Genomic DNA, 25,160 nt, shown 5'->3' with positions numbered 1-25,160 from the left:
TACCTCTAGAACAGTACAATACGTACATAGCTAGCATGATATGGCCTCAGTCGATGTTTTGTTGTCCCAAACCCACTGCTTAGATGAAATAACCAAACGAAAACGCTAGACGGCTTGAGAAGATTCTCCTTACAAATGCACCCAAATTTAAATCATTTGACAAAAAGTTCGTGACAGCTTCTTTAGTCGTAAATATGGAACTGGTATCAATATATAACATGTTCAGTGATGTAAGTACTACACATCTCAGCCAATGATGTTAGATAGTATCCTGTCAGATAACAAGTACAACATAATCTTGTTCATCGTGTCAGCTTTCAAAGACAAGACCTGTTGAACAGTTTCATAATCCAGACAAACTGAGATCCCAGACATGCAGAAAATGTGAGGGAATAAGAAATGGGAGGAAAATCACTCTCAATCATGTCTCGACCAGCTAGATGTCCAGATACAAACATTTTAAGAGGCTGTATAGACTAATATGGAACTGGAAAGTTCAAGCAGCAACCTGAGAATTTAGCTGATTTATGTGGTATAACAGTTTCAAGTAACAATTAACAAATATACATTAATGGACTTATGTTATCGTAAGAACAAAATGTACTAATAGGTTTAAAACAAATATAAAATTAGTACATTATTCTACTTTTTGTTTGTATTTATTGTAAGAGTGACAAGCTGGACATTTAAATGCAACTATTCATTCTTTTTTACTCATAAGTGTGAATCACCTGCACATTATTTCCATGTTGTATGTCCCATAAGTAATATAACAGGGCAGTTTCTGCATATTTATAAAATTTATTATTATCACTTCATGGATAGGTTTTTAGCACATTTTTCTCAACATCATTGATATTGAATCTGAAAGTCAAGTGCAAAAAAGAAAAAAAACGTTCTCACTACATAAAACTACTTTAAAACATGAATTGCAATACATTTCTTAACATCCTCTTTTTTTTTTTTCTTTGTTACAATCCACAGCCAAGAATTGACAACTCGTGAGATATATTTCAAATACGTATAGTGTCTTTCTGGCTTCTGCTGGCTTTCTTTCATTGAGTCTCACCTGCCAGCTGATTTGCATAAGGAAGGAAATTGTAAAGAAGTTTATGCCAAAGCCCAGGGCTAATTAGATAAGCCGGATGGTTTCCTCTGGGGATCTCAACTCCTTGACTTCTGGGTAACAAGCATAACAGAGCGGAATTTTTCCCACGATCATACTCTCCAAACACCACCAACGTAGGAGTCTGAAATATGATAAAAATATTGGTAATTTTCCAGAAGACCAACAATAAACACCAGACATGTGTGTAGAGAGAGGGGGGGGATAATCTTGATTTCCAGAAGACTAACAACAAACACTAGACGTGTGTGTAGAGAGAGGGAGGGATTATCTTGATTTCCAGAAGACTAACAATACACACTAGACGTGTGTGTAGAGAGAAGGGGGAGATAATCTTGATTTCCATATCTTCTTTTACATGTTTATTAGATGCTACATTCTACTTTCAGATAGACATGGTTTACATAAAGAAGAAATAGTAACATTTTGATGACAGATCTAAAAGTTTATTATTTTTATTTATTACTCGCTATAAAATATATTAAATAATAAGATACCCTCATCTCATGGCTTAGCTGGAAGTCTCACAACTTAAAAAGATAAAATTCGGGTTTTGATACCAGCAATGAATAGCTCATTGTGCAGCTTTGTACACAATAACATACAAAAAATATTAAAATACACAGGAGAATAGCTTTACTTTATCACAACTGACAAAAACTGAAATATTCAGCCTTTTCAAATATGTTTTAAGTAATAAGATAAATTCAATAAATAAATAAATTATTTGTCTTTCTCAATAATTTTACTGATAAAATTTCCAATGAACTTTACCAACACAATTTAAATTCTCTGTAAAATACCAGGTGACCCATAATGTGTTTTTAGTAAAAATATATTATATGACTGAATATCAAACGTATAAACCTCATTTTGAAGGATTGAATGTATTGATGAAACTGGTGCTCTTTGTTTCTTAATATAACTTAATATATAAACCAACAGATAAAAGTCAAACATGAAATTTGATCAATTCCAACGTAGAATAAGAAATAACGTTTTCATTTTAAAATGTTAAGAAAGTTGAAAGTGCACCTCGCAGAAAAACTAATTAGAAATTTACACAAACTTTCTCGACTTATTTAAAATATCGAAAATCTAATCTTGATTAATGTATCTGTTGTGATTATTTGTGTGTTTTTAAATAGTCGTGAAATACCTGAAATACAGTTTACTAGTGTATAACTGGTACAACATTTCTTTTACAATCGTCACATAACCATAACTTGAACTTGACTACTTTAGCAAAATAAAATGACTTGTAGAGGTATTTATTTGGGTTTATAATTATTTTAGGAGAATAAATAGTAAAGTTTACTTCGTGTACTTAACTCAACTGAACAAAAGTCTCGATAAATGATGAAATGCATATAAACAAGTAAACATATTCAGTTATATCTAAATCGCGAGTAAAAGTTCAGTAATTGTGGGTTAATTTAGGTTACTTTATTTTATTGAAAATTTCAATATCAAAAGTACGTTGATAAAATGTTTCTTAAATTAAGTAAATGTGCTTACCAGATATCTTACGTTTGAAAAAGTTTCTGCCCCACACACTTTATCAGTTATATGTTTCGTTTGATGTTGACATTTAAATTGCTTATCTTAAGACAACTTAAGTAATGAGGCGCAAGTGAAAAGTAATCATTTAGGCTTTCACATACACTGTCAAGGGACATTTCTTTTGACTGACCATTACCACAAGGTTGTCTTTCAAGAATGCTTGTAGCCCCAGGTGCAACTGGAACACATCCTCCCATGTCCGTTGAATGTTTTACCAGGTACGGAAGAGCAAAAGCTCCACTCATACTAGGACTGACCACCACAGGACGTATCAAGTTCAAGGCTTTAACTACGTCGTTAATGAACTCGCCTCGGTCTGATATGTGTGCCCCCTCGCTGTTACCGAAACCTGTTACAAAAATATTCAAACCTAAACGTACAGTAAACAATATATATACAAACAAAGATTGCGCCGCGTAGACTGCAGGTTAAAGGACACCAGGATTAAACTTTTGCATAACACATTTGTGTCGAAAATAAGAAATACAATTGTAGATTTACACAAATGATAGATTATTAAACATGATCGTTTAAAAATGTTCAATTCCCAAGAATAAAACATGCTAATTAACTATATACTTAACATGAAAACCTATTTCAATACACAAGAGATGCACAACTGTGTTTGGAACTCTATTCACAACTGGTCAGGGTCCAAAATGGCCAGGAGGTTGAGGCGTTTGACTCGCATCTGAAGGTCGTGAGTTTACATGCTTGCCCATTCAGCTGTAAATCCAATATTTATTGGTAAAGGAGAAGACCAAGAGTTGGCAGTGGGTGATGTTAACTATCTACATTTCCTCTAGTCTTACACTGCTAAATTAGGGACGGCTAGCGCAGATAGCTCTTATGTAGGTTTGTGTAAAATTTAAAAAAGAAACAAAGAATTTAATTTATGATAAAGTTCTTGACTACCTATCTCTTCATTCAGTGATGAACTGACACCTATATCAAAATATTGTAATGTTAAGTTAGCAATGAACTGGAGTACATATCAAAATATTGTAATGTTAAATTACCAATGAACTGGAGTCTATATCAAAATATTGTAATGTTAAATTAGCAATGAACTGGAGTATATATCAAAATATTGTAATGTTAAATTAGTATTCTTTGTTTTGAAGTTAAGCACAAAGCAACACAATGGACTATCTGTGCTCTGTTCTGCAACAAGTATCGAAAACCTGGATTCTAGCTTTTATAAATCTGCAGGTGTACCGCTGTGTCATTGAAGGGGGAGGGAGCAACGTGAGTAATGAACTGACGCTTACCTCTAAATGTTGTAATGCTAAGTTAGTAATGAACTGATGCCTACCTCTAAATGTTGTAATGTTAAGTTAGTAATGAACTGACGCCCACCTCTAAATGTTGTAGTGTTAAGTTAGTAATGAACTGATGCCTACCTCTAAATGCTGTAATGTTAAGTTAGGAATGAACTGACATCTACCTCTAAATGCTGTAATGTTAAGTTAGGAATGAACTGATGCCTACCTCTAAATGTTGTGATGTTAAGTTAGTAATGAACTGACATCTACCTCTAAATGTTGTAATGTTAAGTTAGTAATGAACTGACGCCTACCTCTAAATGCTGTAATGTTAAGTTAGTAATGAACTGACACCTACCTCTAAATGTTGTAGTGTTAAGTTAGTAATGAACTGACGCCTACCTCTAAATGCTGTAATGTTAAGTTAGGAATGAACTGATGCCTACCTCTAAATGTTGTGATGTTAAGTTAGTAATGAACTGACATCTACCTCTAAATGTTGTAATGTTAAGTTAGTAATGAACTGACACCTACCTCTAAATGTTGTAATGTTAAGTTAGTAATGAACTGACACCTACCTCTAAATGTTGTAATGTTAAGTTAGTAATGAACAGAACGCCCACCACGTACATCCATTGCCACAGTCCGGTAGCCCATTGCAGCCAGCACTTGTATTGTGCCCAGGTCCAGCCACGTTTTGGAAGAAAACACTGCTCCGTGCAGTAGAAGGATGGAGATGTGGAAATTGCAAGTGTCCTTAGGTAAAACTTCATGGTAGAAAACTTTGACATTCTGGTTACAGTTATGAAAAAAACATGATTACAAAATATAAAACAATAACGGAATATTAATCACAAACACGTTTCATTATTTCTTTTTCAGAAAATCATAACAAAACGTCAAATTAATATGATTAAGAACTACTGTTTCCTTTTAAATATAAATATTATATATAAATTACACACTATGTATATATTATATACGGTGGTTTATAATTTCTAACAATATTTTAGTGGTTCTAACAAATGTGAAACGTGAGGCACAACGTTACTTCTAAAAACATTTTCAGGTTCAACTTGAACTTGAAATAAAAACAACTGTGTGAATAATGTATTAATTTATACACATTGACACCTAGTTTCTAAGTAACAACAGGTCCATACAAATTGACAAGTAAAGTTGTAATTTTTAAGTAACATAAAAAATTAATATTTCACAAAATGTATTACACGTACCTTTCCACGCAGTAATGAACGATGAGTCAACATAATATATTCATACACAAAATACAATACTCACTTAGACGTTCAGGTTTAATTCAATTTTCAATTCACACCATAAAGACAAATGAATGTTATATTTCAAATTATTTTATTAAAGAGTTTATTTGTTTGAAGTGAAAACCAAAGGTTTGTGACGTTGTGAGTCCGCAGAGGTACCGCTGTGTCATAAAAAAGTACAAAATGTAAAGATCTATAATTTATTTTGACTTGCCAATGAGCGTATGTTACCGAGCACAAGCTATAACATCATATAGTATCAGGATCTACATCCATGTACCAGAAATATTTCATTTGGGGCAACAGCACCTACATCCATCAAGCAGAAACATTCCATCAGGAACAACAGGCTATACAACCACTTACTTCAAATATTTCATATGGAACAACATAATCTACATCCACTTACTGCTTGGTGGATTTGGAATATGAACATAATATAGTTCTTCCTAATAATTCAGACATGTTGTAAAGTTATAAATAAATATAGAAGTTGATGGTTATTCAGGTTTAAGATAAAACCATTATAATATATTGTGTGTGTATTGGTACTCTTGTTTTTAAAACAAGTCCAAATGGTTACCTCTCGATGTGGATTCCTTTACATGACGAGGGGACCTTGTAGGACCTTGAAGGGAAGAAGAGGATTCTATTGGTTGAGAGGCGTCGGAGGCACTGAAACACACCACTTTGGCCACAAAGTCCTGTAGCTGGGTGAACTTGACACGCTTTTCCCTAAAGTCAGTCATGTGATCCTGTTGGGCAGAGGTAAACTGAGTACTGGTGTTGAACGTTCTCAACGGGTATTATGGGCAGTATGTCTGATGCTAGTGTTTGGGTTTCACACTCACAAAACTATGGCATAGCACACTCCTCATGAAATCAAAGTCTATTGGGAATATGCCTTTCAAGGTTACTCCCATGCTAATCTGAATTCCTCAAGAGGAGTGATCATGAAGAAAGATTTACTGAACATCCCTGAATCGGACATCCTCGCTCGTTTCTCCAGTCAAAGTGTTTCGGCTGTTCGGCCTGTCTCCATTTGTAAAAATGGAACAATTTGGATTACAAACGTTCTGATGTTGCCGTTTAAATTGCTATGTCTGCCTGCCACTATCAAAACAAATTATCTGTCACATGTTTCCAATGCTAAAGGTTCAGAGATTCTAAGAAATATTGTTGTAATTCTTTGACACGTGCTCGTTCTGGAGGCTAAGGCCACAACAGCTGTGAGTGTCAATCTGATCCACATTGCTCTAACTGTAATGGTTCCTACCCTCCATGTTTTCGTCCTTGTCCTGAATTAGCAAAGGAAAAAGAGGTGTATTTTTGAAGACCATAAACAACATTTCTTATCCAGAAACACATGAACTGTTGTTTCCTCTTCTACCTCATATGTATGCTTCTGTACTCCACTCTACTGGTACAGCGGAGGTACAGACAAATCTGTCTGATTCTTTTATAAAGACTTTCTCTCATCATGTGAAGAGCCTTCTGTTCTCCAAGAAAACACGTATTAATAAATCTACGTCTTCTTCTGTCTCTTTTGCAGCTTGGACCTCTTTCCATCGGTCCTCCCGAAGTGCAGGCCAGTTATTTGATGACGCACTCACTCATTGAATTCTAATTTCTCCAACATGGACCTGCCTTACTGTCCCGTAGCAGGGTCCTTGTGGGTTAATAGACCTCTTTCCACTTAACAAAAACTAGAAGACACTGCATACAGATCTTCTACATAATAAAGATGGCTACCTTCGTACAGTGGAACAGTCGAGGTTTCCATTTCATTTTATGTGACACTAAAGCCTCGATTGATTTCAATCATCCTGTGTGTCTCTTCTCACAGAAACATTCCTTAGGCCTGTTGCTGCTGTAACCTTTCAGCGATTTTCCTTGTAAAGGAACAACAAACTGTGTGATGGATGAGTTCTGTTGGTTAACTAACTGAAACATAGCTGTTAAAGTTCTGGGAGTACCAACTGAAACATAGTTTTGTTTAAGTCCTAGAAGTACCAACTGAAACATAATTGTTAATGCCCTAGGTACATTATGGAAAAGAATATAAATACGACAGACTATTCAAATAGGCTGCACTAAAATAATTGGAAAAAAACACTGGTAAGTCAGCTTATTGGTGATTTTTGTTTGGGACGTGGGAAACACATAAAACGTAATTTCCAATGAGAATAACGTAACTTTAGAAAAATGTTTATGTATGTGACATTCTAGTAGTAAATAATTCCATAAGAGCAGAAAACATGGAATCAACATCTTTCACTTTTTCAGCATATTTTCTATTATTGTCGACAACTGGAGACGTTTTTGAAACTTCTATAGCTTTGTTGTGACGAATGTGGGTTTTTTAATTAAAACTACAAAATACACTTTTGATTTGAGGGATGTCACTGACTCTCTATCCGTTTTGTCAAGAGAAAGTACCAATCTTTAGTAACAAGATAAAGAAATGTATTGTAAAACTGTACAAGTTTGGAATCAGGACAATAGAATATCGCTTCAGGAATTACAAAGAGATACAAATATAGGGAAGATTTGAATTCAATGCAAATGATAATCAACAATGTTTGGCTTTATAAAAATATCGTTGATATACAATAAATCTTGAAATGAGGTATAGTTTTCTTCTAATGACGAATAACGTGTAGAAATCCAACTGAAGAGAATACTTGAGCAGAAGTTAGGACTATGAAGATGAGTTGTCTGGAAATGATAGAAGTCTATAGATGGCAGTACTCCTCCACAGTGGACTGTTCCTGTTATTAACATTGTAAAAACAAACCATTCTTAACAGGCCTGCTTTACTTCCAAATAAAAAAACAAAAAGATTGCCACATCAAATCTCTGAAACCTGTTACAAGAACTTTCATAGTTTTTGAAGGTGCAGTATCAGAGGTACTTTTCAAAGTACCTCGTTCTTCGATGATCACAGCAGTGAGTCTGCAAGACTACTGGCTAAAAGCCGGATTTCGATATCCGTGATGGACATTGTATAGATAGCCCTTTGTATATCTTTATGCTTAAGAACAATCAAAATAATTTGAAATCGTATGCAAAAATTAAAATTGCAGTGTAATATCATTGTGCTATTAGAAGAACGAATGGTAAGAACGCAATAACAGATCTCTTGAAATATCCAAATGAGGACAATTTAAGAAGATTGTATAGTTATATATAAAATATGAGTTATTAAATAATTTTCTCAAGCCTGGATAAACTTCAGGTAATCTGTAAAAATAAAGCACAACTAATAAAGTCCCTGTGACTGTCACTACGTTCGTTTAATCTTCTGTAGCTTTATGAAACTTATTTGGCTCTATATAATTTTAATTAAACTGACTGAATGTAGAAATAGGAGAATGGTTACAGTTTGCAGGTGTTATGACTGAAATATTAATAAATTGCATCCTTCCATATATAATATATCTTTAAATTTTATGACAAGGAACAAACGTTTTTCGACCCGGCATGGCCAAATGGTTAAGGCAGTCGATTCGTTATTCGAGGGTCGCGGTTTCAAATACCCGTTACGCCAAACATGCTCGCCCTTTCAGCCGTGAAGACATTATATATTGCGGTCAATCCCACTATTCGTTGGTAAAAGAGTAGCCCAAGAGTTGGCAGTGGTTGGTGATGACTAGCTGCCTTCCCTCTAGTCAAACACTGCAAAATTAGGGACAGCTAGCGCAGATAACGCTCGTGTAGCTTTGAGCGAAATCCAAAACAGACCAAACCTATCCAGAATTTTACATCAGAGAAATCGACAGAAAATTATAAATCAGATTCACTGAACATAATAATGAAAAATTCTCCCATGTTTTCATCATTGTAACTCAAAATTCCAAAGTACATCCACAAAAACAGTGTAATTTTAAACAAAGAACCAAATAACGATAAACAAAGAGTGAAGGAAGCTATCTGAATTGAACAAAACAACCCCGCCCAAAAACCAACACCCAGGGTACTAAGATACATATACCATGTTGTGAAGCAATCTCCAGTCATGTGACCTTTTTATTCTTTAGTGTGTATTTTATTTATTTATGTTTTCTTAACATCATGAATGTATTCAGGTATATTTATAAATTTTTACTCTAATTGTTCTTGCAGTTAACAAAATTTTTTGTTGTCCGTAAACGTGAGTTAATCCTTCTACTATAATTTCTTGGAATACAGCCTATTCAAACAGGAAATACAAAAGCTTCTGATAAATGCATAGGAAATAATTTAGTTAACATTACCCACCGCTAACAAGAAAAATAAAATTGATCGTCACATTAAAACGCTTCCACAGCTAAAAGATCGAACATGTTTGATGGTGAGATTCAAACCCACAATCAGTAGTAGTTCGTGAGTCGAACGACAGGAGCCCCTAGGTAACAGAATACTGTGTTAGTGTTGAATAAACAATTTTATTGTTTTAAATTAAATCTTGGTTTACTTGCTTTTCCCTACCATCCGTGTTCGATTTATTCTTCACTTAGATAGTTCTGTATGCACGATTTTAAGGCTTATCTGTAGCTAAGTATCACATGAACATGATTCCGTGAGAAAGTCGAAAAAAAATTATGTACAACTGTTTGAAACTGTGACAGTTTTGTAAATGACTGTCTGTTTGTATTTCCTACCTAGGAAGTTGCAATATTACCAATCATGTTGTTTAATATGATATAAAATAATAAACAGTACAAACTATCTTTACCTTCAGTCAAAATTATCAAACAGTCCTTAAGCCTTCTGACAATTCCATTATAAAAAATGTTATTTAAAAGTCAGTTTTGAAACAGTGTTAAGTTAACATTAACATTACAGACTGCTTAGGTGTCTCCATACACATAGGTTCTACACATTACATCACATTGCTACATCTATATTATTATTACAACATTCAGTATAAAGAACTTTATAACAGGATGAAATTACTGGTTTTATATATATTGCACATAGCGAACTCAAATATTCTATTTGTAAAATACGCAACACTTCAAATATTTTATATATGAAACAAATAGAGAATTCAATATACATTTGTGAAAATAGTCGCATTATGTCTTCTTTTTTTCTCAATATCACTCACTTTTGATTAGGGTATATGTATCTAACAGGCCCGCCATGACAAGGTGGGTAAGACACTCGATTCGTAAGGTGATGGTGGCGGGTTCGAATCCCCGTCACACCAAACATGCTCGCCCTTTCAGCCGTGGGGGCGTTATAATGTGACGATCAATCACACTATTCGTTGGTAAAAGAGTAGCCCAAGAGTTGGCGGTGGGTGGTGATGACTAGCTGCCTTCCCTTTATTTTTGCACTGCTAAATTAGGAATGGCTAGCTCAGATATCCCTCGAATAGCTTTGCGCGGAATTTACAACAAACCAAACCAAAATCATATCTAACAAGTATTCAATTACAGTACTGAACAAGAGTGTTGTCCCCCGCTGTTACAGTGGTAAGTCTACGGATTTACAATGCTAAAATCAGGGGTTCGATTCCCCTCGATGGACTCAACAGATAGTCCGATGTGGCTTTGCTATAAGAAAACACAAACACAAAAGTGTTAGGACAAGAAAATATTTTGTCATTCTTTCCATTTTGTGGGGCTAATTCTTCCATGTTTGTGTTTGTGTGTTTTTCGTATAGCAAAGCCACGAAGGGCTATCTGCTCAGCCCACCGAGGGTCTTCCATGTTACCACGTGAGAAAACTCAAATATTTTATACCTAAAACAACATGGTAATACTTTACTGTTGACAACCGATGAACCAGTATGAGAATACTTGTCATTCTTTAGAATTTCCGAAAACTTGTACCAAGGACATATCATCAGGGTTTTGCTTGAATGAACATACTGATTAAATTTAAGGTCTGAAATAACTGTCATGGTGCCCAATGCAGTGTGTTAACTATATAGAAAGAAGCTTGTAAGGAACTAACATATGATACCGGGTGTATGTTTGAAATCAATTTAATAACACTTCACAAATAAACCTTCATACAGAGAGTGTTTAACACATTATATTAAGTTTTATTTTCATGGCCCAAAAAAGCTTAAAGAATTGTCAGTAGAGCAGAGAGTTCTTACAAAACCTTTACGTGGTGCTGATTGGACTGTCCAGCAAATTGCTTCAGAATTGAAATATTCTCCTAGAACTGTCAAGTACACCCGAGATCATGAGACTGAGACAGGTAAATTAGAAAATAGGAAAGGAAGAGGAACACCTAAACTCAGTTATACTGATGTTAAGTATCTTTGTTTATGCAGCTTTCAGGACAGAAGGAAGACTACACGAGATAAACAGCCATGAACCAAATGACAGAAAAGTGTCCTGATATACATTAAAGTGTTACTGAACTCAACACTTCCACTGAGTTTCTGTTGTACTATGCTTACTGAACTCAACACTTCCATTGAGTTTCTGTTGTGTTATGCTTACTGAACTCAACACTTCCATTGAGTTTCTGTTAAACTATGTTTACTGAACTCAACACTTCCACTGAGTTTTTGTCAAACTGTTTACTGAACTCAACACTTCCACTGAGTTTCCGTTGTACTAAATATGAAGATTAATAACATTTTGATGTTTAACCTGTGATTTACCTTCCAATGTTCTTTGACAGAAACCTAAAACCTAATCGTTGATTTTGTCCTTACAATTTTGCAAAATACTGTATATCGGTAATACTACGGTTTAAATAATTTGTCTAAAGGAAATAAATCTGTAATGCTGAATATATAACTTGATTTTCACTGACTGATAACAACTTGTTAAACTTTTACACAAGAACAAAAACTTGTTTCCGTTAGTAAAATCCTATATCTATACTTGTTAAGAAACCATTACAGCCAGTAAGTTGATAAGTTTCAAACCTATTGGCATCATTGCGTATACAGGAATCAAGATGGTGCTATTCTAAACTGCTTAAATTGCAAAAAAATCTAAAATTTTATTACAATGTGGTTAAAAACTGGTTATGATTACAAGTTGTGGTGTCGGAATGTCTGTTTGGAACATAATTTGAGCTAAATCATGTAAAAGTACTTGGAACTTATCGCAGATTCAGTTAAGTATATGATGTAGTTGGTTAACTTGTGTGTAACAAAAAAAAAGTACTATTTCAAGTAAAGATTAATAGCCATCTTGTCACTACTCTGACATCATCACTTGATCAGTAGATAACCTGGCATGTAAAGCTAATAGTTGAAACTATGTACGTATATAGGCAAAAAATATGAACGTTCATATACGTTATAAACTGTCACAACTCCCTCATAAAATAAGTTTCATTTTTTACTTAAATTTGTCATCAATAGAGCAAATATGTAGGAATATCGAGGCCTTTTGTTGTCCATTTTTAAACAAATTAATTTGAAGTAAGGATTATGTTTTGATACTGATCACTAACAACAACCCACATGAAGTAAAAATGTATCTCAAGATAGCTGGTATGGGTATTAAAACTTTAATTAAAATAAAATACTGAACAACGTTTCGACCTTCTTAAGTCATATTGTGGTTAACAGGTCAAAACGTTGTTCTGTACTTTATTTTAATTACATTTTAATACCTATAGCAGTGTCTTGAAATACAATAACAAAATAGCTGTCAGCATACGCTGAAAACTAAGATTCTGCTCTATCTAAGTGTTTAGTAGAGGTTTTATAGTAATATCAATTATCTTAAATGTAAGTGAATCCGCATGAGTTAGTAGCCTCACGCTAAGAGGATATAGAAAAACTAATACCATTAAAGTAACTTACATCGACTGTGATACTGGTTTCTTTGACATCAACGTCCGCGACCTTTCGTTTAATTTCTTCTGGTATTTCTTAAGACTTCAGGTCGATGTGCCTCCAGAAGTCTGAAGTTGTGATATCTGTTGTTTGATCTGAGGTTTGTTGACCACTGGCACTTTCAGCTTGACATGGCTAACGTGTTAGAGAAGCACTTACAAGAAACAATAGCACAGAAAGCTGAGACATCATAATATTCTGTCAAACTGGTACTTAGAAGGAAATAATGGCTAGATACAGTTCAAACTGAAAAAACAACAACTTTGCCCTAAACCACAATAAAATATCCAGTAAAAAACCTAAATGTACAGCAGAATAAATTTTTGTTTAATATGTACGCCATGAAAATTTAAATCTATTTTTCTATTTTCTTTCGTTATTATTACATCAATAAAAGGACCACCAATTTTTTGAGGATATATATATTCAACTACGTATTAACGAAATTTCACGTGCTTTAAATTTCAGAGTTGGAAATATTGCATATTTGTTATAAGTAACTCCAAGAACTGCTTTCTAAATATTGAGTTAATTTACCGAAAAAAAAAGAGTAATTTATTCAAAATCAATAAATGACATACTTAAATAAACAAAAGAAAATACGAAACTGATAGACATACAAAAATCTCTCCTATATCGTCACTTTTCTACAAAGAAGATCTGGTGATAACGTCTCCTCTACTGTGAGTACATGATATGAAATAGAAGGATGAAACATTTGTCTTGAAACCTCGTTTATATAGCGCTACCAGTGCTGCAGCATCTACCTACACTCATGAAAAGTATGCCACCTTAGTCAATTGTGCTTACAAAATCAAGGATAAACAAAAGTGTAGAAACCTGTTTGACAAGATTTTAGCAGGTTCAAGTCACATATGATCCATACCACCAGGTACCGAGCTCACGGCAACAACAATTAAGCCAACGTTTGCGCTTGATGACTCAACAGTAAGCTTGAGGGCTCAAAACACTAATAATCGAGTTTCGATCCAAATGGTTGTAGCTCATAATGAGTTTTTTTTTCCATTTAACTTAAGTAAACGAAACGATGCGTAATCACCTAAATCAAAAGATATTTATTAATCGGAAACATTTAGACAAAATACTCACAGGTCCCCTCGAGACAGAACCTCTTCGAAGTAATAATAAACTTTCTTGGGAAACAAACTCCGACTGAGAAAACTAAACCCAAAATATTGTAGTAATTCTGTTTATTTCAAATTTTTCACGGATACACAAGGACTGTTTCTGCATAGACATCCTTGACATCTTAGAAGGATTGGTTGTTTGTTTTTTGTTAAAAGCAAAGCTATACAATGGGCTATCTTAATCCTGCACAACGAGGGTATTAAAATCAGATTTTTTGGCATTAAAAGCACCCACACCTACTTCCACATAGAGGGAAGATAGGTGTTCAACAGCACCCACCGTCAACTCTTAGGCTACCTCCTTTTCGGAGTTCATAATGACATTTGATTGTCATTCTTATCGCGAACTGTAAACTATCGAATCCATTGCCCGGGCATGCTAACTATTGGGTCACGCCCGATTCTTAAATAACAGAAAAAAAAACGTATTTCCAACTGAAATATTTCTGTAAATTGAATTCTGTAACTTGTGTATATATAAGTAATTATTTTGAAGTCCAGACCTACTAATGTAGGTGATTTTACTAATTCGGAGTTATTATATAAATTCAAGACACACTAGTTAAACAAGATCTTAAGGAAATGGCTATTAGAGAGCTGAAGCATATGTCTAATACTTTCTCAAGAGCTCAAGAAAATAGCTATTGGACAGCTGAAGCATATGTTTAAAGCTCTTGGTATAGCTCAAGGAAATGGCTATTGGAACGCTGAAGCATATGTCTAATACTCTCGCAGACCCGGCATGGCCAGGTGGCTAAGGCACTCGACTCGTAATCCGAGAATCGCGGGTTCGAATCTCCGTCACACCAAACATACTCACCCTTTCAGCCGTTGGGGCGTTATAAGTGATGGTCAATCCCACTATTCGTTGGTAACAGAGTAGCTCAAGAGTTGGCGGAGGGCGGTGATGACTAGCTGTCTTACACTGCTAAATTAGGGACGACTGGCGCAGATAGCCCTCGTGTAGCTTTGCGCAAAATTCCAAAACAAACAAACAAACTAATACCCTCACAATAGTTTAAGGAAATGTTTATTAGAGAGCATATGTCTTATACCTTCACTCTCTCCTGATAATACGTTTCTCATTATCTTTATTGTTTTCAAGAAATATGTTGCTTTTTTTTTTCTAGAGGATTCGACGATAGGTACAAAATGCTGACAATGGGTTTTTTGAACATGAAAATAGCACTACTCATAGATTCACTACGTATTCCTGTACTACACTACTGAAACTGGAACTGATGTTGATACGCAATTGGAAGAAGTGCGATAATACAGCGAGATATCGTAGCTACTAACTTCCTTCTGGAAAGAGGGTCAACATTTTGCCATTAATTGTATAGCCTTATCCTTTTTTTCAGCTGAAAATGTAACCTGATTTGCGATGCAGGCAAATTGGAACTTTTATATTTTCCATTCGCAACACAAATACTTTATGATAAATTCATCCGGTTCATGAGACTAAATCTTCACTCATTGACGCAGAAGCAGAGACTAAAATAATTTACAGACAACGTATATTTTATATTATAATCTGTCTTTCAAGAATTAGGAAACTATGCTTGTTGATTTTCATGGCAAAATTCATAATAATGTAAGTAATATGACTGAAAAATGGTTTACAAGAGTGGATAAGGGATGTTGAACAGTATCCGAATCTGTAGCTCTCTGATCGAACTTTCTTAACCTTGTTGGAACGTCTTAAGTGAGATCTTCTGTTAATGTCTTCTGGTTTTTTGTTTTCTTTCTACGAACATTATTTAATTTCCTTTTGGCTCCAGCAGATCGTTAAGAAATTCTGACAAGATATCTGAAAGATAAAGAGCTTATATATTGAAACACTTTCTGATACCAGAAGGTCCACCAAAACAAATGCTGTGAGTATTTTACACGACCAAGAAATTGCTACTGACAAACCACGTGATACGATACGAAGCGTCAAGCCTGGTTTCACGATAGGAACAACTCTAAAAATGAATTGTGACACGAGTTTAGAAGGTAGTTTTGGGCTATTTCAATGTAACAAATACATCCACTAAAGATTAAGGCAGAAATGATCAGTGATATTTCACTTTATAAGTTATTAATAAGAGCACATAATATGACAAACAACGCTGGTTATTATTAATGTACAGTAATGGAACTAATTTCTTAATACACCCACACATATCGAAGCGAAAGGGGAAGAGTTATACAGAAATAAAAGATGTTTTTCGATGATATAAAACTGATCAGCCAGCTAAAGATAAGTTTCGAAGTGAAACACTTTACGTGATAAAGGATTCACTTCTTAAAGTTTTTTTTTACAGTTTCAGATATTTTCAGAACTGAAATCCGGAAAGCTGCTTATATACTTAACTTCGTAAAGACATAAAATTTATTTTTCCTGACGAATTCCTGCAGTTTGGTTAGTTTGTTAAGCAAGAAAACAAGAGTTTTGCTATAAAATTATATACATACATCAATGTATTAGGTTTTTGAAAGCCATCAATTCAAGAAATAATTTACAATGTTGAAAGTGAATTGTCGTTCTATTTAACGTTACCTACAGTTAGCTTCGAAAATGAAAATCCGTTTCTACAGCATAAACGATTATGAAGATTAAATCACAAAAATCAAGTCATGCCTCAGTTGTGACTAATAAATTTGGAACTAGATCAAAAGCTTTTGTCTGAAAGCAGGCCATTTGCTAAGCAAAAATAAAGGTAAAGCTGGAGCTCACACAGTAACCGTTATACTGGAACATGGTATGATCCTTTTTGCTGATTTGCTTAATTATTGTTGTTCACAAAACTTGCGTGCCTTATATTAAACGTACGTCATCATATATACATATTGTAGATTTTTTTCTTTACCGTAACCCGAAGCTTCACAAGAGCTACTTGTGCTTCCTTTCAATCGCATTCGAGCCCCTATTTTTAGTATGAACGTTCCAAACCCTAGAAATCCTTATTTTATTTTAAAGCTGCAAAATGTCCATGTAATTGTACTTTTTTATTATTATTACTTTTTCTGGCCAGAAGTGCTCAGGGCGCGCGACTGAAAATCTGAAGTTCGCAGGATCGAATCGTAGTCATTCCAAACATGTTCTTCTTGTCATTAGTGAGGGCGTTCTAATTTGACAGTCAACCACACTATTCGTTAGTAAGAGAGTAGCCTACTAATTAGCAATCGGTGGTGATGACTGGCTGCCTTCCCTGTAGTCTTAAGCTGCTAAATTAAGGATGGCTAGCGAAGATAGTCCACGAGTAGCTTTGAGCGAAATTCTAATCAAGCCAAACCAAACCTTTCTTCATTCTTTAGGGAGAACTGAAAAGGAAATTCTTCCTTGATAAGAGAATTTCAATTATTAACACTACAAGTAACAAAAGCTATTGTCTGTATTAAGTGATTTGTATTAAGTATTTGTGTTAAGTAATTTTTTTTAAGTTTTTTTAAAAATTAATGCACAAACTTTCGGCTTAATCAACTAAGCCTTCTACAGGTGCGAAGTGTTTAATAATTAACAGGATCTAATGGAATAATTCGGATCGAAAGTTGCCTAGCAACATCGATAAAGTAAGAACGTGCCTTAAGGTTTTTTTACAATAAATAAGACTGAAGTCTAATAAGCTGAAATGAAATCATGTTACAAGGTCAAGAAATATAGCAAGCAATATTGTAATTGTCGTTTGTTTCGCCAGAAGATAAAATCAACAAATAATCATAATAAAATTAGGTTATTTTAATCACACCATTGGAATCAGTGCATGGTTTGATTTCTTTAATGAAAGGTATCCAGCAAGTATGAAGAGAGAATCTATGGTTTTGGTTAAAACCTGTAGAAGAACCACAATCATGTCCTGCTTCTTCAATTTTTCTCTTTTAGTTACCACAGTCCTTGGCAATAATTTTTTATATTCTTGAGGACAACGCTGTGGTTTTCCTCTTTAGAGTGCAATACAACAGCTGAAATGTCTGTTGTTATTGTTGTTGTTTTCATTGACGTTTACTTATTATTTCTGGAAGTAAGGATACACAAACATGCGTGTGTCCGTTTTAAGTATTGTTATCTCTAATAGCTTTACAACTTACACAATGGATAAGAAATGACCTTTTAAAATTTACAAAAATATATCTTATTACTTTCGTATAAACATAAGTAATATTATAGTTTATGTAATTAATACTTCAAAGGTTTTACTGTTGTTCTTGATGAGAGTGTACTCATTCTTCGCTCTTGGAGAGATTCTGTTTGTCAGAAAGTAACCATAAAGTATGTTTTGTTTTAAATATTACTCAGATTTGCTTTCATTTCCAATCCAGAGTCTTAAATAAAACTCGCTAACATAAAATGTAAATATTCTTGCCAAAACGAAATATCAATATACAAACAACTTCACACTCCAAATGTCAATGTACAAAGAACTTCACACTCCAAATATCAATATACAAACAACTTAACACTCCAAATGTCAATGTACAAACAAATTCACACTCCAAATGTCAATGTACAAACAACTTTACTTTCAAAATGTCAATTTTTTTGTTTTTAGTTTGTTTAGAATTATGCACAAAGCTACAAATGGGCTATGTGTGGTCTGCCCACTACGGGTATCGAAAGCCGGTTTCTAGAGATGTAAGCCCGCAGACATACCACTGTATCACTAGAGGGCTTAAATGTCAATGTTCAAACAATTTTACATCCTAATTGTGAATGTACAAACAATTTTATATTCTAAATGTCAATGTACAAAAAAATTATACATCCTAAATGTCAACGGACAAAAATTTTTGCATTCTAAATGTCAACGGACAAACAATTTTACATCCTAAATGTCAATGGACAAACAATTTTATACTCTAGGCATTCGACTCGTAATCTGAGGGTTGCGGGTTCGAATTCCGGTTGCACCAAACATGCTCGCCCTTTCAGCCATGAAAGAATTATAATGTGACGATCAATCCCACTATTCGTTGGTAAAAGAGTAGTCCAAGAGTTGGCAGTGGGTGGTGATGACTAGCTGTCTTCCCTCTAGTCTTACACTGCTAAATTAGGGACGGCTAGCGCAGACAGCTCTCGAGTAGCTTTGCGCGAGATTCTAAACAAAGAAACAATTTAGTTTCTACACAACTACTGCTGTTACATGGAATATAAGTTAGTAACTTAAATGTCCATCTTCTATGGGTTTGTAATGATAACATTGCTGTGCTTGAATACTGTGTCAATTATTTATCATTATAAGGTAGAAGCTTAATGAACTGCTTTTAGAAAGCATCTGTTGGGCCGAACTTCTGAAACTGTTAGAACTCAATGTTAGAACTCAAAACAGTAACCAAAGAGTTTGCGGTGACTGGTGATGACTAGCCGCCTTTCCTCTAGTCTTACACTGCTAAATTAAGGACGGCTAGCGCAGATAGCCCTCGTGTAGCTTTGCTTGAAATTCAAAAACAAACAAACAAACTAATTACCTTACTTATAAACTCACCCTCCACCTATATAAGTTGGTCAGTGTTTTCTTCTCTTTAAATTCACAAAAATTGCACCACATATTCGTCAATCGTTTCAGAAAAAACAATCGCATCTTTCGCCATTAATGGGTAAGTGTTAAATACATGAATTTTTATTACCAGGTTTTCATCTTCTTTTAATTAGTCCTGGGTTTGTAATTTAAAAAAAAAATAAACAAAAAAGGTGATACGTGATCCTGAAACGTTTGAGAACCACTGCACTAACCCAATACCGCATATATTTGAAATTACGTTACCAATTCATAAAATAATTTTGCAGGCGCATCAATTGCTCATTTACCATGACCAAATTTGGAAGAGATGCTGATAACTTTAACTTTAAAACCAAAATGAAGCAGTAATATGCAACAACACTAATATCTCATGATGTCACGTCTTAACCGAGATCAGGGTGGTACTTCAAGTGACTGTGCTACAAAGTATAATATCATTCCAATTCGAAAAAAAACACACAAACCAAAAGACAAATACACCCCTCACTTTGACTTCTCATTTAATAGCTGATTATATTACAATCTAACTTACTCAGAAGACTGTTCACCCACCAAGGGTCGTCTTTCATCGTTTAAAACTCTTGCAATATTAAAGTGTGCTCTCATCTTTGGTCTGAAACACGGGGTAGCTGTCCTCTGGAAATCACGTCTCACAACAAGAGTGCAGTAAACCGCACAAAAAAAGGGGATTAGTTCTAATTGGCTAATATTCAAAAAGAAAGAGAACATGAAACAGTTTTCTCACCATGCCTTGTCTCACTATTTTCTATAACTTCAGTTGCTATCACAGTCTCACAGATACTATCAAACTGGAAAACAACTGGACCTCTCCAGGCATAGACTGACTTAGTACATCTGTCACATCTTTTAAAGGAAAGGGATTTTTATATCACAAAGACTTACCTCAAGTGAATTGGAACATTCTAAATGTATTTTAGATGGGTTTTTTTTTGTTATTGATGATTAAACTAATTATTATCTGTTGTTCCCACATAAACTTCCATATATATGAATGAACGTTATCAATCGTCTAAAACTGATTCAGTAACGAGAAACAATGTTTTATCATTCGTCTAAAATTGATTCAGGGTTAAATCAGTACCGTTAAACAACGTTTCGCCAGTTTTACTGTACATCACTACATAAAACGAACATACATAAATACTTATGCACAAAGAAACATGACAAGGAACATTTAGATTGGTTTCAGAATTGAAGTATATACGAAACCTAACTGAGAGTGATAGAAGAAACGTTTTTTTTACTGGTTTAACTCCCTTAGTGAAAAAGGCAAAGATAACAGGATAACAAACCATTTTGACAAATATCCAAATCAAAGACCTGCTGTTACACTTTATATTACATGTGACTGTTTAACAAAGCAATTTGGTAAAGACCAGAAACAACAAATTGCTGCAGCCTAGTGAGAAACACTTCATTTGGAAAATTAGTTTTTAAACATTTCACACGTGTTTAAGTTTTTCAACTCTTTAAACAATCCACTGCACCGAGAAAAAAAAACCCCAACAAACTCTACGTTAATTTTTTTGTTTTGGAATTTCGCACAAAGCTACTCGAGGGCTATCTGTGCTAGCCGTCCCTAATTTAGCAGTGTAAGACTAGAGGGAAGGCAGCTAGTCATCACCACCCACCGCCAACTCTTGGGCTACTCTTTTACTAACGAATAGTGAGATTGACCGTCACATTATAACGCCCCCACGGCTGGGAGGGCGAGCATGTTTGGCGCGACTCGGGCGCGAACCCGCGACCATCAGATTACGAAGCGCACGCCTTAACGCACTAGGCCATGCCAGGCCTCTACGTTAATAAAGGTTTTTTACTAAACACTAATATATTATATTAAAGGTAGTGTTTAAGTGGGGTTTTAAAGCTAGTTAGTCCCTCATTGGGACAGCGCTGAGTTTACTAACTTACGACGCTGAAATCCAGAGTTCGATTCTCTGCAGTGTTTACAGGAAATAACCCAATGTTGCTTTGTTGTAAAAAAAATATTTTATTATAGTGTTAGAATAAAAAAATGACAAAGAAACAAACCTCATTAAGAGTATAATTGGATGAATGTATTTTAAGATACGCTGTTTTTGTTGTTGTTTTTGTATTTTATCGACTTTAATGCAAATGGAACAAATTTTGAGATATAAATTTATAAAGTCTAATGACAACAAAAAATAATGAGACTGTTTCGTACAAAGACCTTATGGGCATAGTCGTTTCTAATTTTGAATTAAGAGTCTAGACTCTAATAAAAAAAACAGCTTATCAACAACATTCATAGTAACACCTGAGCTGATCTTATCTCACCCTATACTGAGATATGCCCGACACTCTTATAGCATAACCACGATCCTCAAAGTGTGGAAAGAGGGATTTTTGGCAACGGGAGGCGAACCATGGATCTTTGTATTTAAAGTCTGACCATAATAGCCATTAAGCCGCACCAGGCCATACAATAAAATAAGGAAAAGCTCCAAAATTTTAAGCGCCCCCAAGACCAACACCGTGTATAACAAATATAATACTGATACAAAACAAAGTGTTGAATTGTATCATGTACTATACCTTCTGTACAGTTTATTAGAGGGAGGAACCTCACAAACTGTTAGTCAGTTTTATTCAGTATAGAATAACCTAAAACGTGTTAATATAATTCACTTGAAATAGGAAATCGTCTATGTATTGTAAAGCAACACACAAGTATAAAAATACCATCTACTTTGAATCAACTGACTAAGGTTGTTTGATTGTAATCAGAAACAAAGCTACACAATGGGCTATCTGTGCTTTGCCTGCCACAGGTATCGATATCCGATTTCTAACGATATAAGTCCGCAAACACGCCGTTGTGTCACTTCGGGTGGGGGGGTTCCTTAAAATATCTCAGAAGTAATACTGCTCACATGGGCCTTTTGTTTGTTTATTGACTGCAAATGTTAAATCTAGTAGTTACATCGAGTATATTTGTATATAAAATAGTTTGACATAAATTTATACGTGTAAAGTACATAAGATTTAATCATTTCACTTTTATAATATGTCAGTGGTAAAAAAACTCTTTGTAACTTGATCATCACATTCAAAATTCAGCTTTACACGTTCTGTTTTGTTACTTCATGTTTAACAAGCTGTAATACCCAAACTTAAAGTATGTTTAAATAGTTCTACAGTTTCTATATCTTACACGTTTATTCTCTCATTGTAGATACTTAACTTTCATCTAAATCAAAGTAAATTCGTTTGAAACACGTGTGTAAGGTGCTTGATCTATTCTCTTCTTATTACAAACAATCCATAATTGCAACGAGTTTGGTAATGCAGAAAATAAAATAGCGTTATTTCAAGAGGTTTAGTACAGTAGAATAAATTAGATGTATTAATGTAACTTATTCATCAAACAGCTGTATGAATATACGATGTTTGTGTTAAGCGCTACAACGAGCACAATGTTGTTGTATAAACTATGGTATTTATTCTTTGAAATCTACCTAATTAAGTGACATTTGGCAAAACCAATAATAGAATGTACCTCGCGATTTGTTAACTCAAAAACCGGATAAAAACCCGAACATATTTTGAATATTTTTTCTCAGTTTGTCCCAGCAGAATTTCTATGTGTAATTTATCTTATTTTATATCTGTTTCATCTGCTTATCGCATTTTGTGTTGTGGTTTTTAACTGATTCATTCTTACTTCCATTGCTGTTGTATTTTCCAAGTTGATGTCCTTCATAACCAAAGAATTACATTTTGCATTTAATGAAACAGTTTAGGATCACGTCATTACAGAATCCAAGCTTGCACATACTGTGGCTAATGCATTTTTTGAGCTTCTATGAATTGTACTGGTTGAAAGAATGTCCTATTGCAATTCATGAAATGTATTGGTTGAAAGAATGTCCTATTGCAATTTATGAAACGTATTTGTTGAAAGAATATCCTATTGCAATTCATGAAATGTATTAGTTAAAGTTATGTCTTATTGTAATTCATGAAATGTATTAGTTGAAGTTATGTCTTATTGAAAAATATTCATGAAATGTATTGTTCAAAAGAATGTTCTACTGCAATTCATGAATTGAATTGGTTGAAAGAATGTCCTATTGCAATTCATGAAATGTATTAGTTGAAGTACTGTTCTATTGTAATTCATGAAATGTATTAGTTGAAGTAATGTCCCATTGCAATTCATGAAATGTATTAGTTGAAAAGTTGAAGTAATGTCCTTTTGCAGTTGTACTCAAACTTTCTTGTTCTCGAACCATCTGAACTAATTTTATCTTTACGAACCACAGTTACAACATTGTATCATGTTGCTGATCTTTTTCTGTAATTATAGATCCTTTCTTGGACTATCTACTATGGACCTTCAGTGGTACACGTACCAGAAACTGAGAACCTATATTCTGTTGAATTTAAACGTATTAATTAAAAAAGACGTCTACAGTAAATGAGGCATTAACCCTTTTGAGGTCATAAGGTCCAGCGAACGATTATTGTAAGTTAAAAAATCCAAACATAAAAAGCATAACAGACGTGGAAAAGAACCTACTATACTATTTTTAAGTACTTTAATATAACTTAACAAGAACGTATATCATAAATTAATTCTTTAAGAAATCAAAACAAAAACATATTCCTGGGAAATTTAAGAATTCACCAAGTATCAAACGACATATTCAATCAAGTGTATTACTTCTATCATTAACAATAAACTTGTGCTTGACAACCACATGTTGGAAAGTATAGCAGTGATGTGTTTCTAAGCCGATATTAAAATACCAAATTTTCCAATCTGTAAACTGTTTTACCACATATCAATCCACGCTAACATTCTTTTGAACATAATCAAATGGTTTTACCTAAAACATTATTTTAACTAAAATTCGCGTACGAACTTAGTTATTTGAGTTTGTTTTACTTAAGCTTTTAAGAAAAATTCATGTTAAGTTGTAACGCTTAAATATGGTTTCCTAACAAAAAGCATGTGGTGACATTTAACTGTTCTGAAAATTCCACAAAAGAAATAATCACCTTTTCTCCTGCCCACTTTAGGCCGAGTGTCGTAATCTTTTTCTAAACAACTACTGCACTATACAGTAAATTAAAGATATATATATCAGTTTGTTTTGTAACTTTGGAACTATAATTATTTTACTGTTCCTTCCGATGAAAAAAAGAAAGTAAAATAATTAAAACTATGAACAAAGTCGCTTCAGGAACACACTTTATGTTATACAGATGTAATAACTATAGATGTGTTTCAATATACTTCCTTGGATAGAATGCTCACATCCAACGTGGTTTAAGCAAAACACCTCTTTCGAATTTATTCTCTACTATTAATAATTTTACGATTTAGTATACTTGTTTGTTTATGATGAAGTACAAGGTTAAACAGTTGACTGTCCGTGCTATGCCAACCACAAATAGCGAAACACAATTTTTAATTTAT

The 25,160-nt window shown here is 34.1% G+C and overlaps 1 protein-coding gene across 5 annotated transcripts; it reads right to left on the bottom strand.

The window, feature by feature from the left end:
* Positions 1 to 229: 229 nt before the first annotated feature.
* Positions 230 to 13,892, bottom strand: LOC143239801 (putative protein-lysine deacylase ABHD14B). Of its 5 annotated transcripts, none has more exons than XM_076481321.1 (5): positions 13,659 to 13,892; positions 13,006 to 13,284; positions 4,533 to 4,746; positions 2,791 to 3,038; positions 230 to 1,250 (listed from the first exon to the last, which is right to left on the bottom strand). In XM_076481321.1, the coding sequence occupies exons 4-5, from the start codon at positions 2,932 to 2,934 to the stop codon at positions 1,056 to 1,058; spliced, it is 339 nt and encodes a 112-aa protein (XP_076337436.1). In that variant the 5' UTR covers positions 2,935 to 3,038; positions 4,533 to 4,746; positions 13,006 to 13,284; positions 13,659 to 13,892; the 3' UTR covers positions 230 to 1,055. The 5 variants fall into 5 exon arrangements, with proteins under 5 accessions (XP_076337436.1, XP_076337433.1, XP_076337435.1 ...); XM_076481318.1 differs by having other exon boundaries at positions 4,585 to 4,746; positions 13,659 to 13,889; XM_076481320.1 differs by having other exon boundaries at positions 4,585 to 4,746; positions 13,006 to 13,236; positions 13,659 to 13,888.
* Between the last annotated feature and the right edge of the window lie 11,268 nt (positions 13,893 to 25,160).

Source organism: Tachypleus tridentatus, chromosome 13 (genome assembly GCF_004210375.1).
Source record: "Tachypleus tridentatus isolate NWPU-2018 chromosome 13, ASM421037v1, whole genome shotgun sequence".
Lineage (NCBI taxonomy): Eukaryota > Metazoa > Arthropoda > Merostomata > Xiphosura > Limulidae > Tachypleus > Tachypleus tridentatus.
The sequence above is the reverse complement of the archived record's forward strand: the minus strand, read 5'-3'. Positions and strand labels throughout refer to the sequence as shown.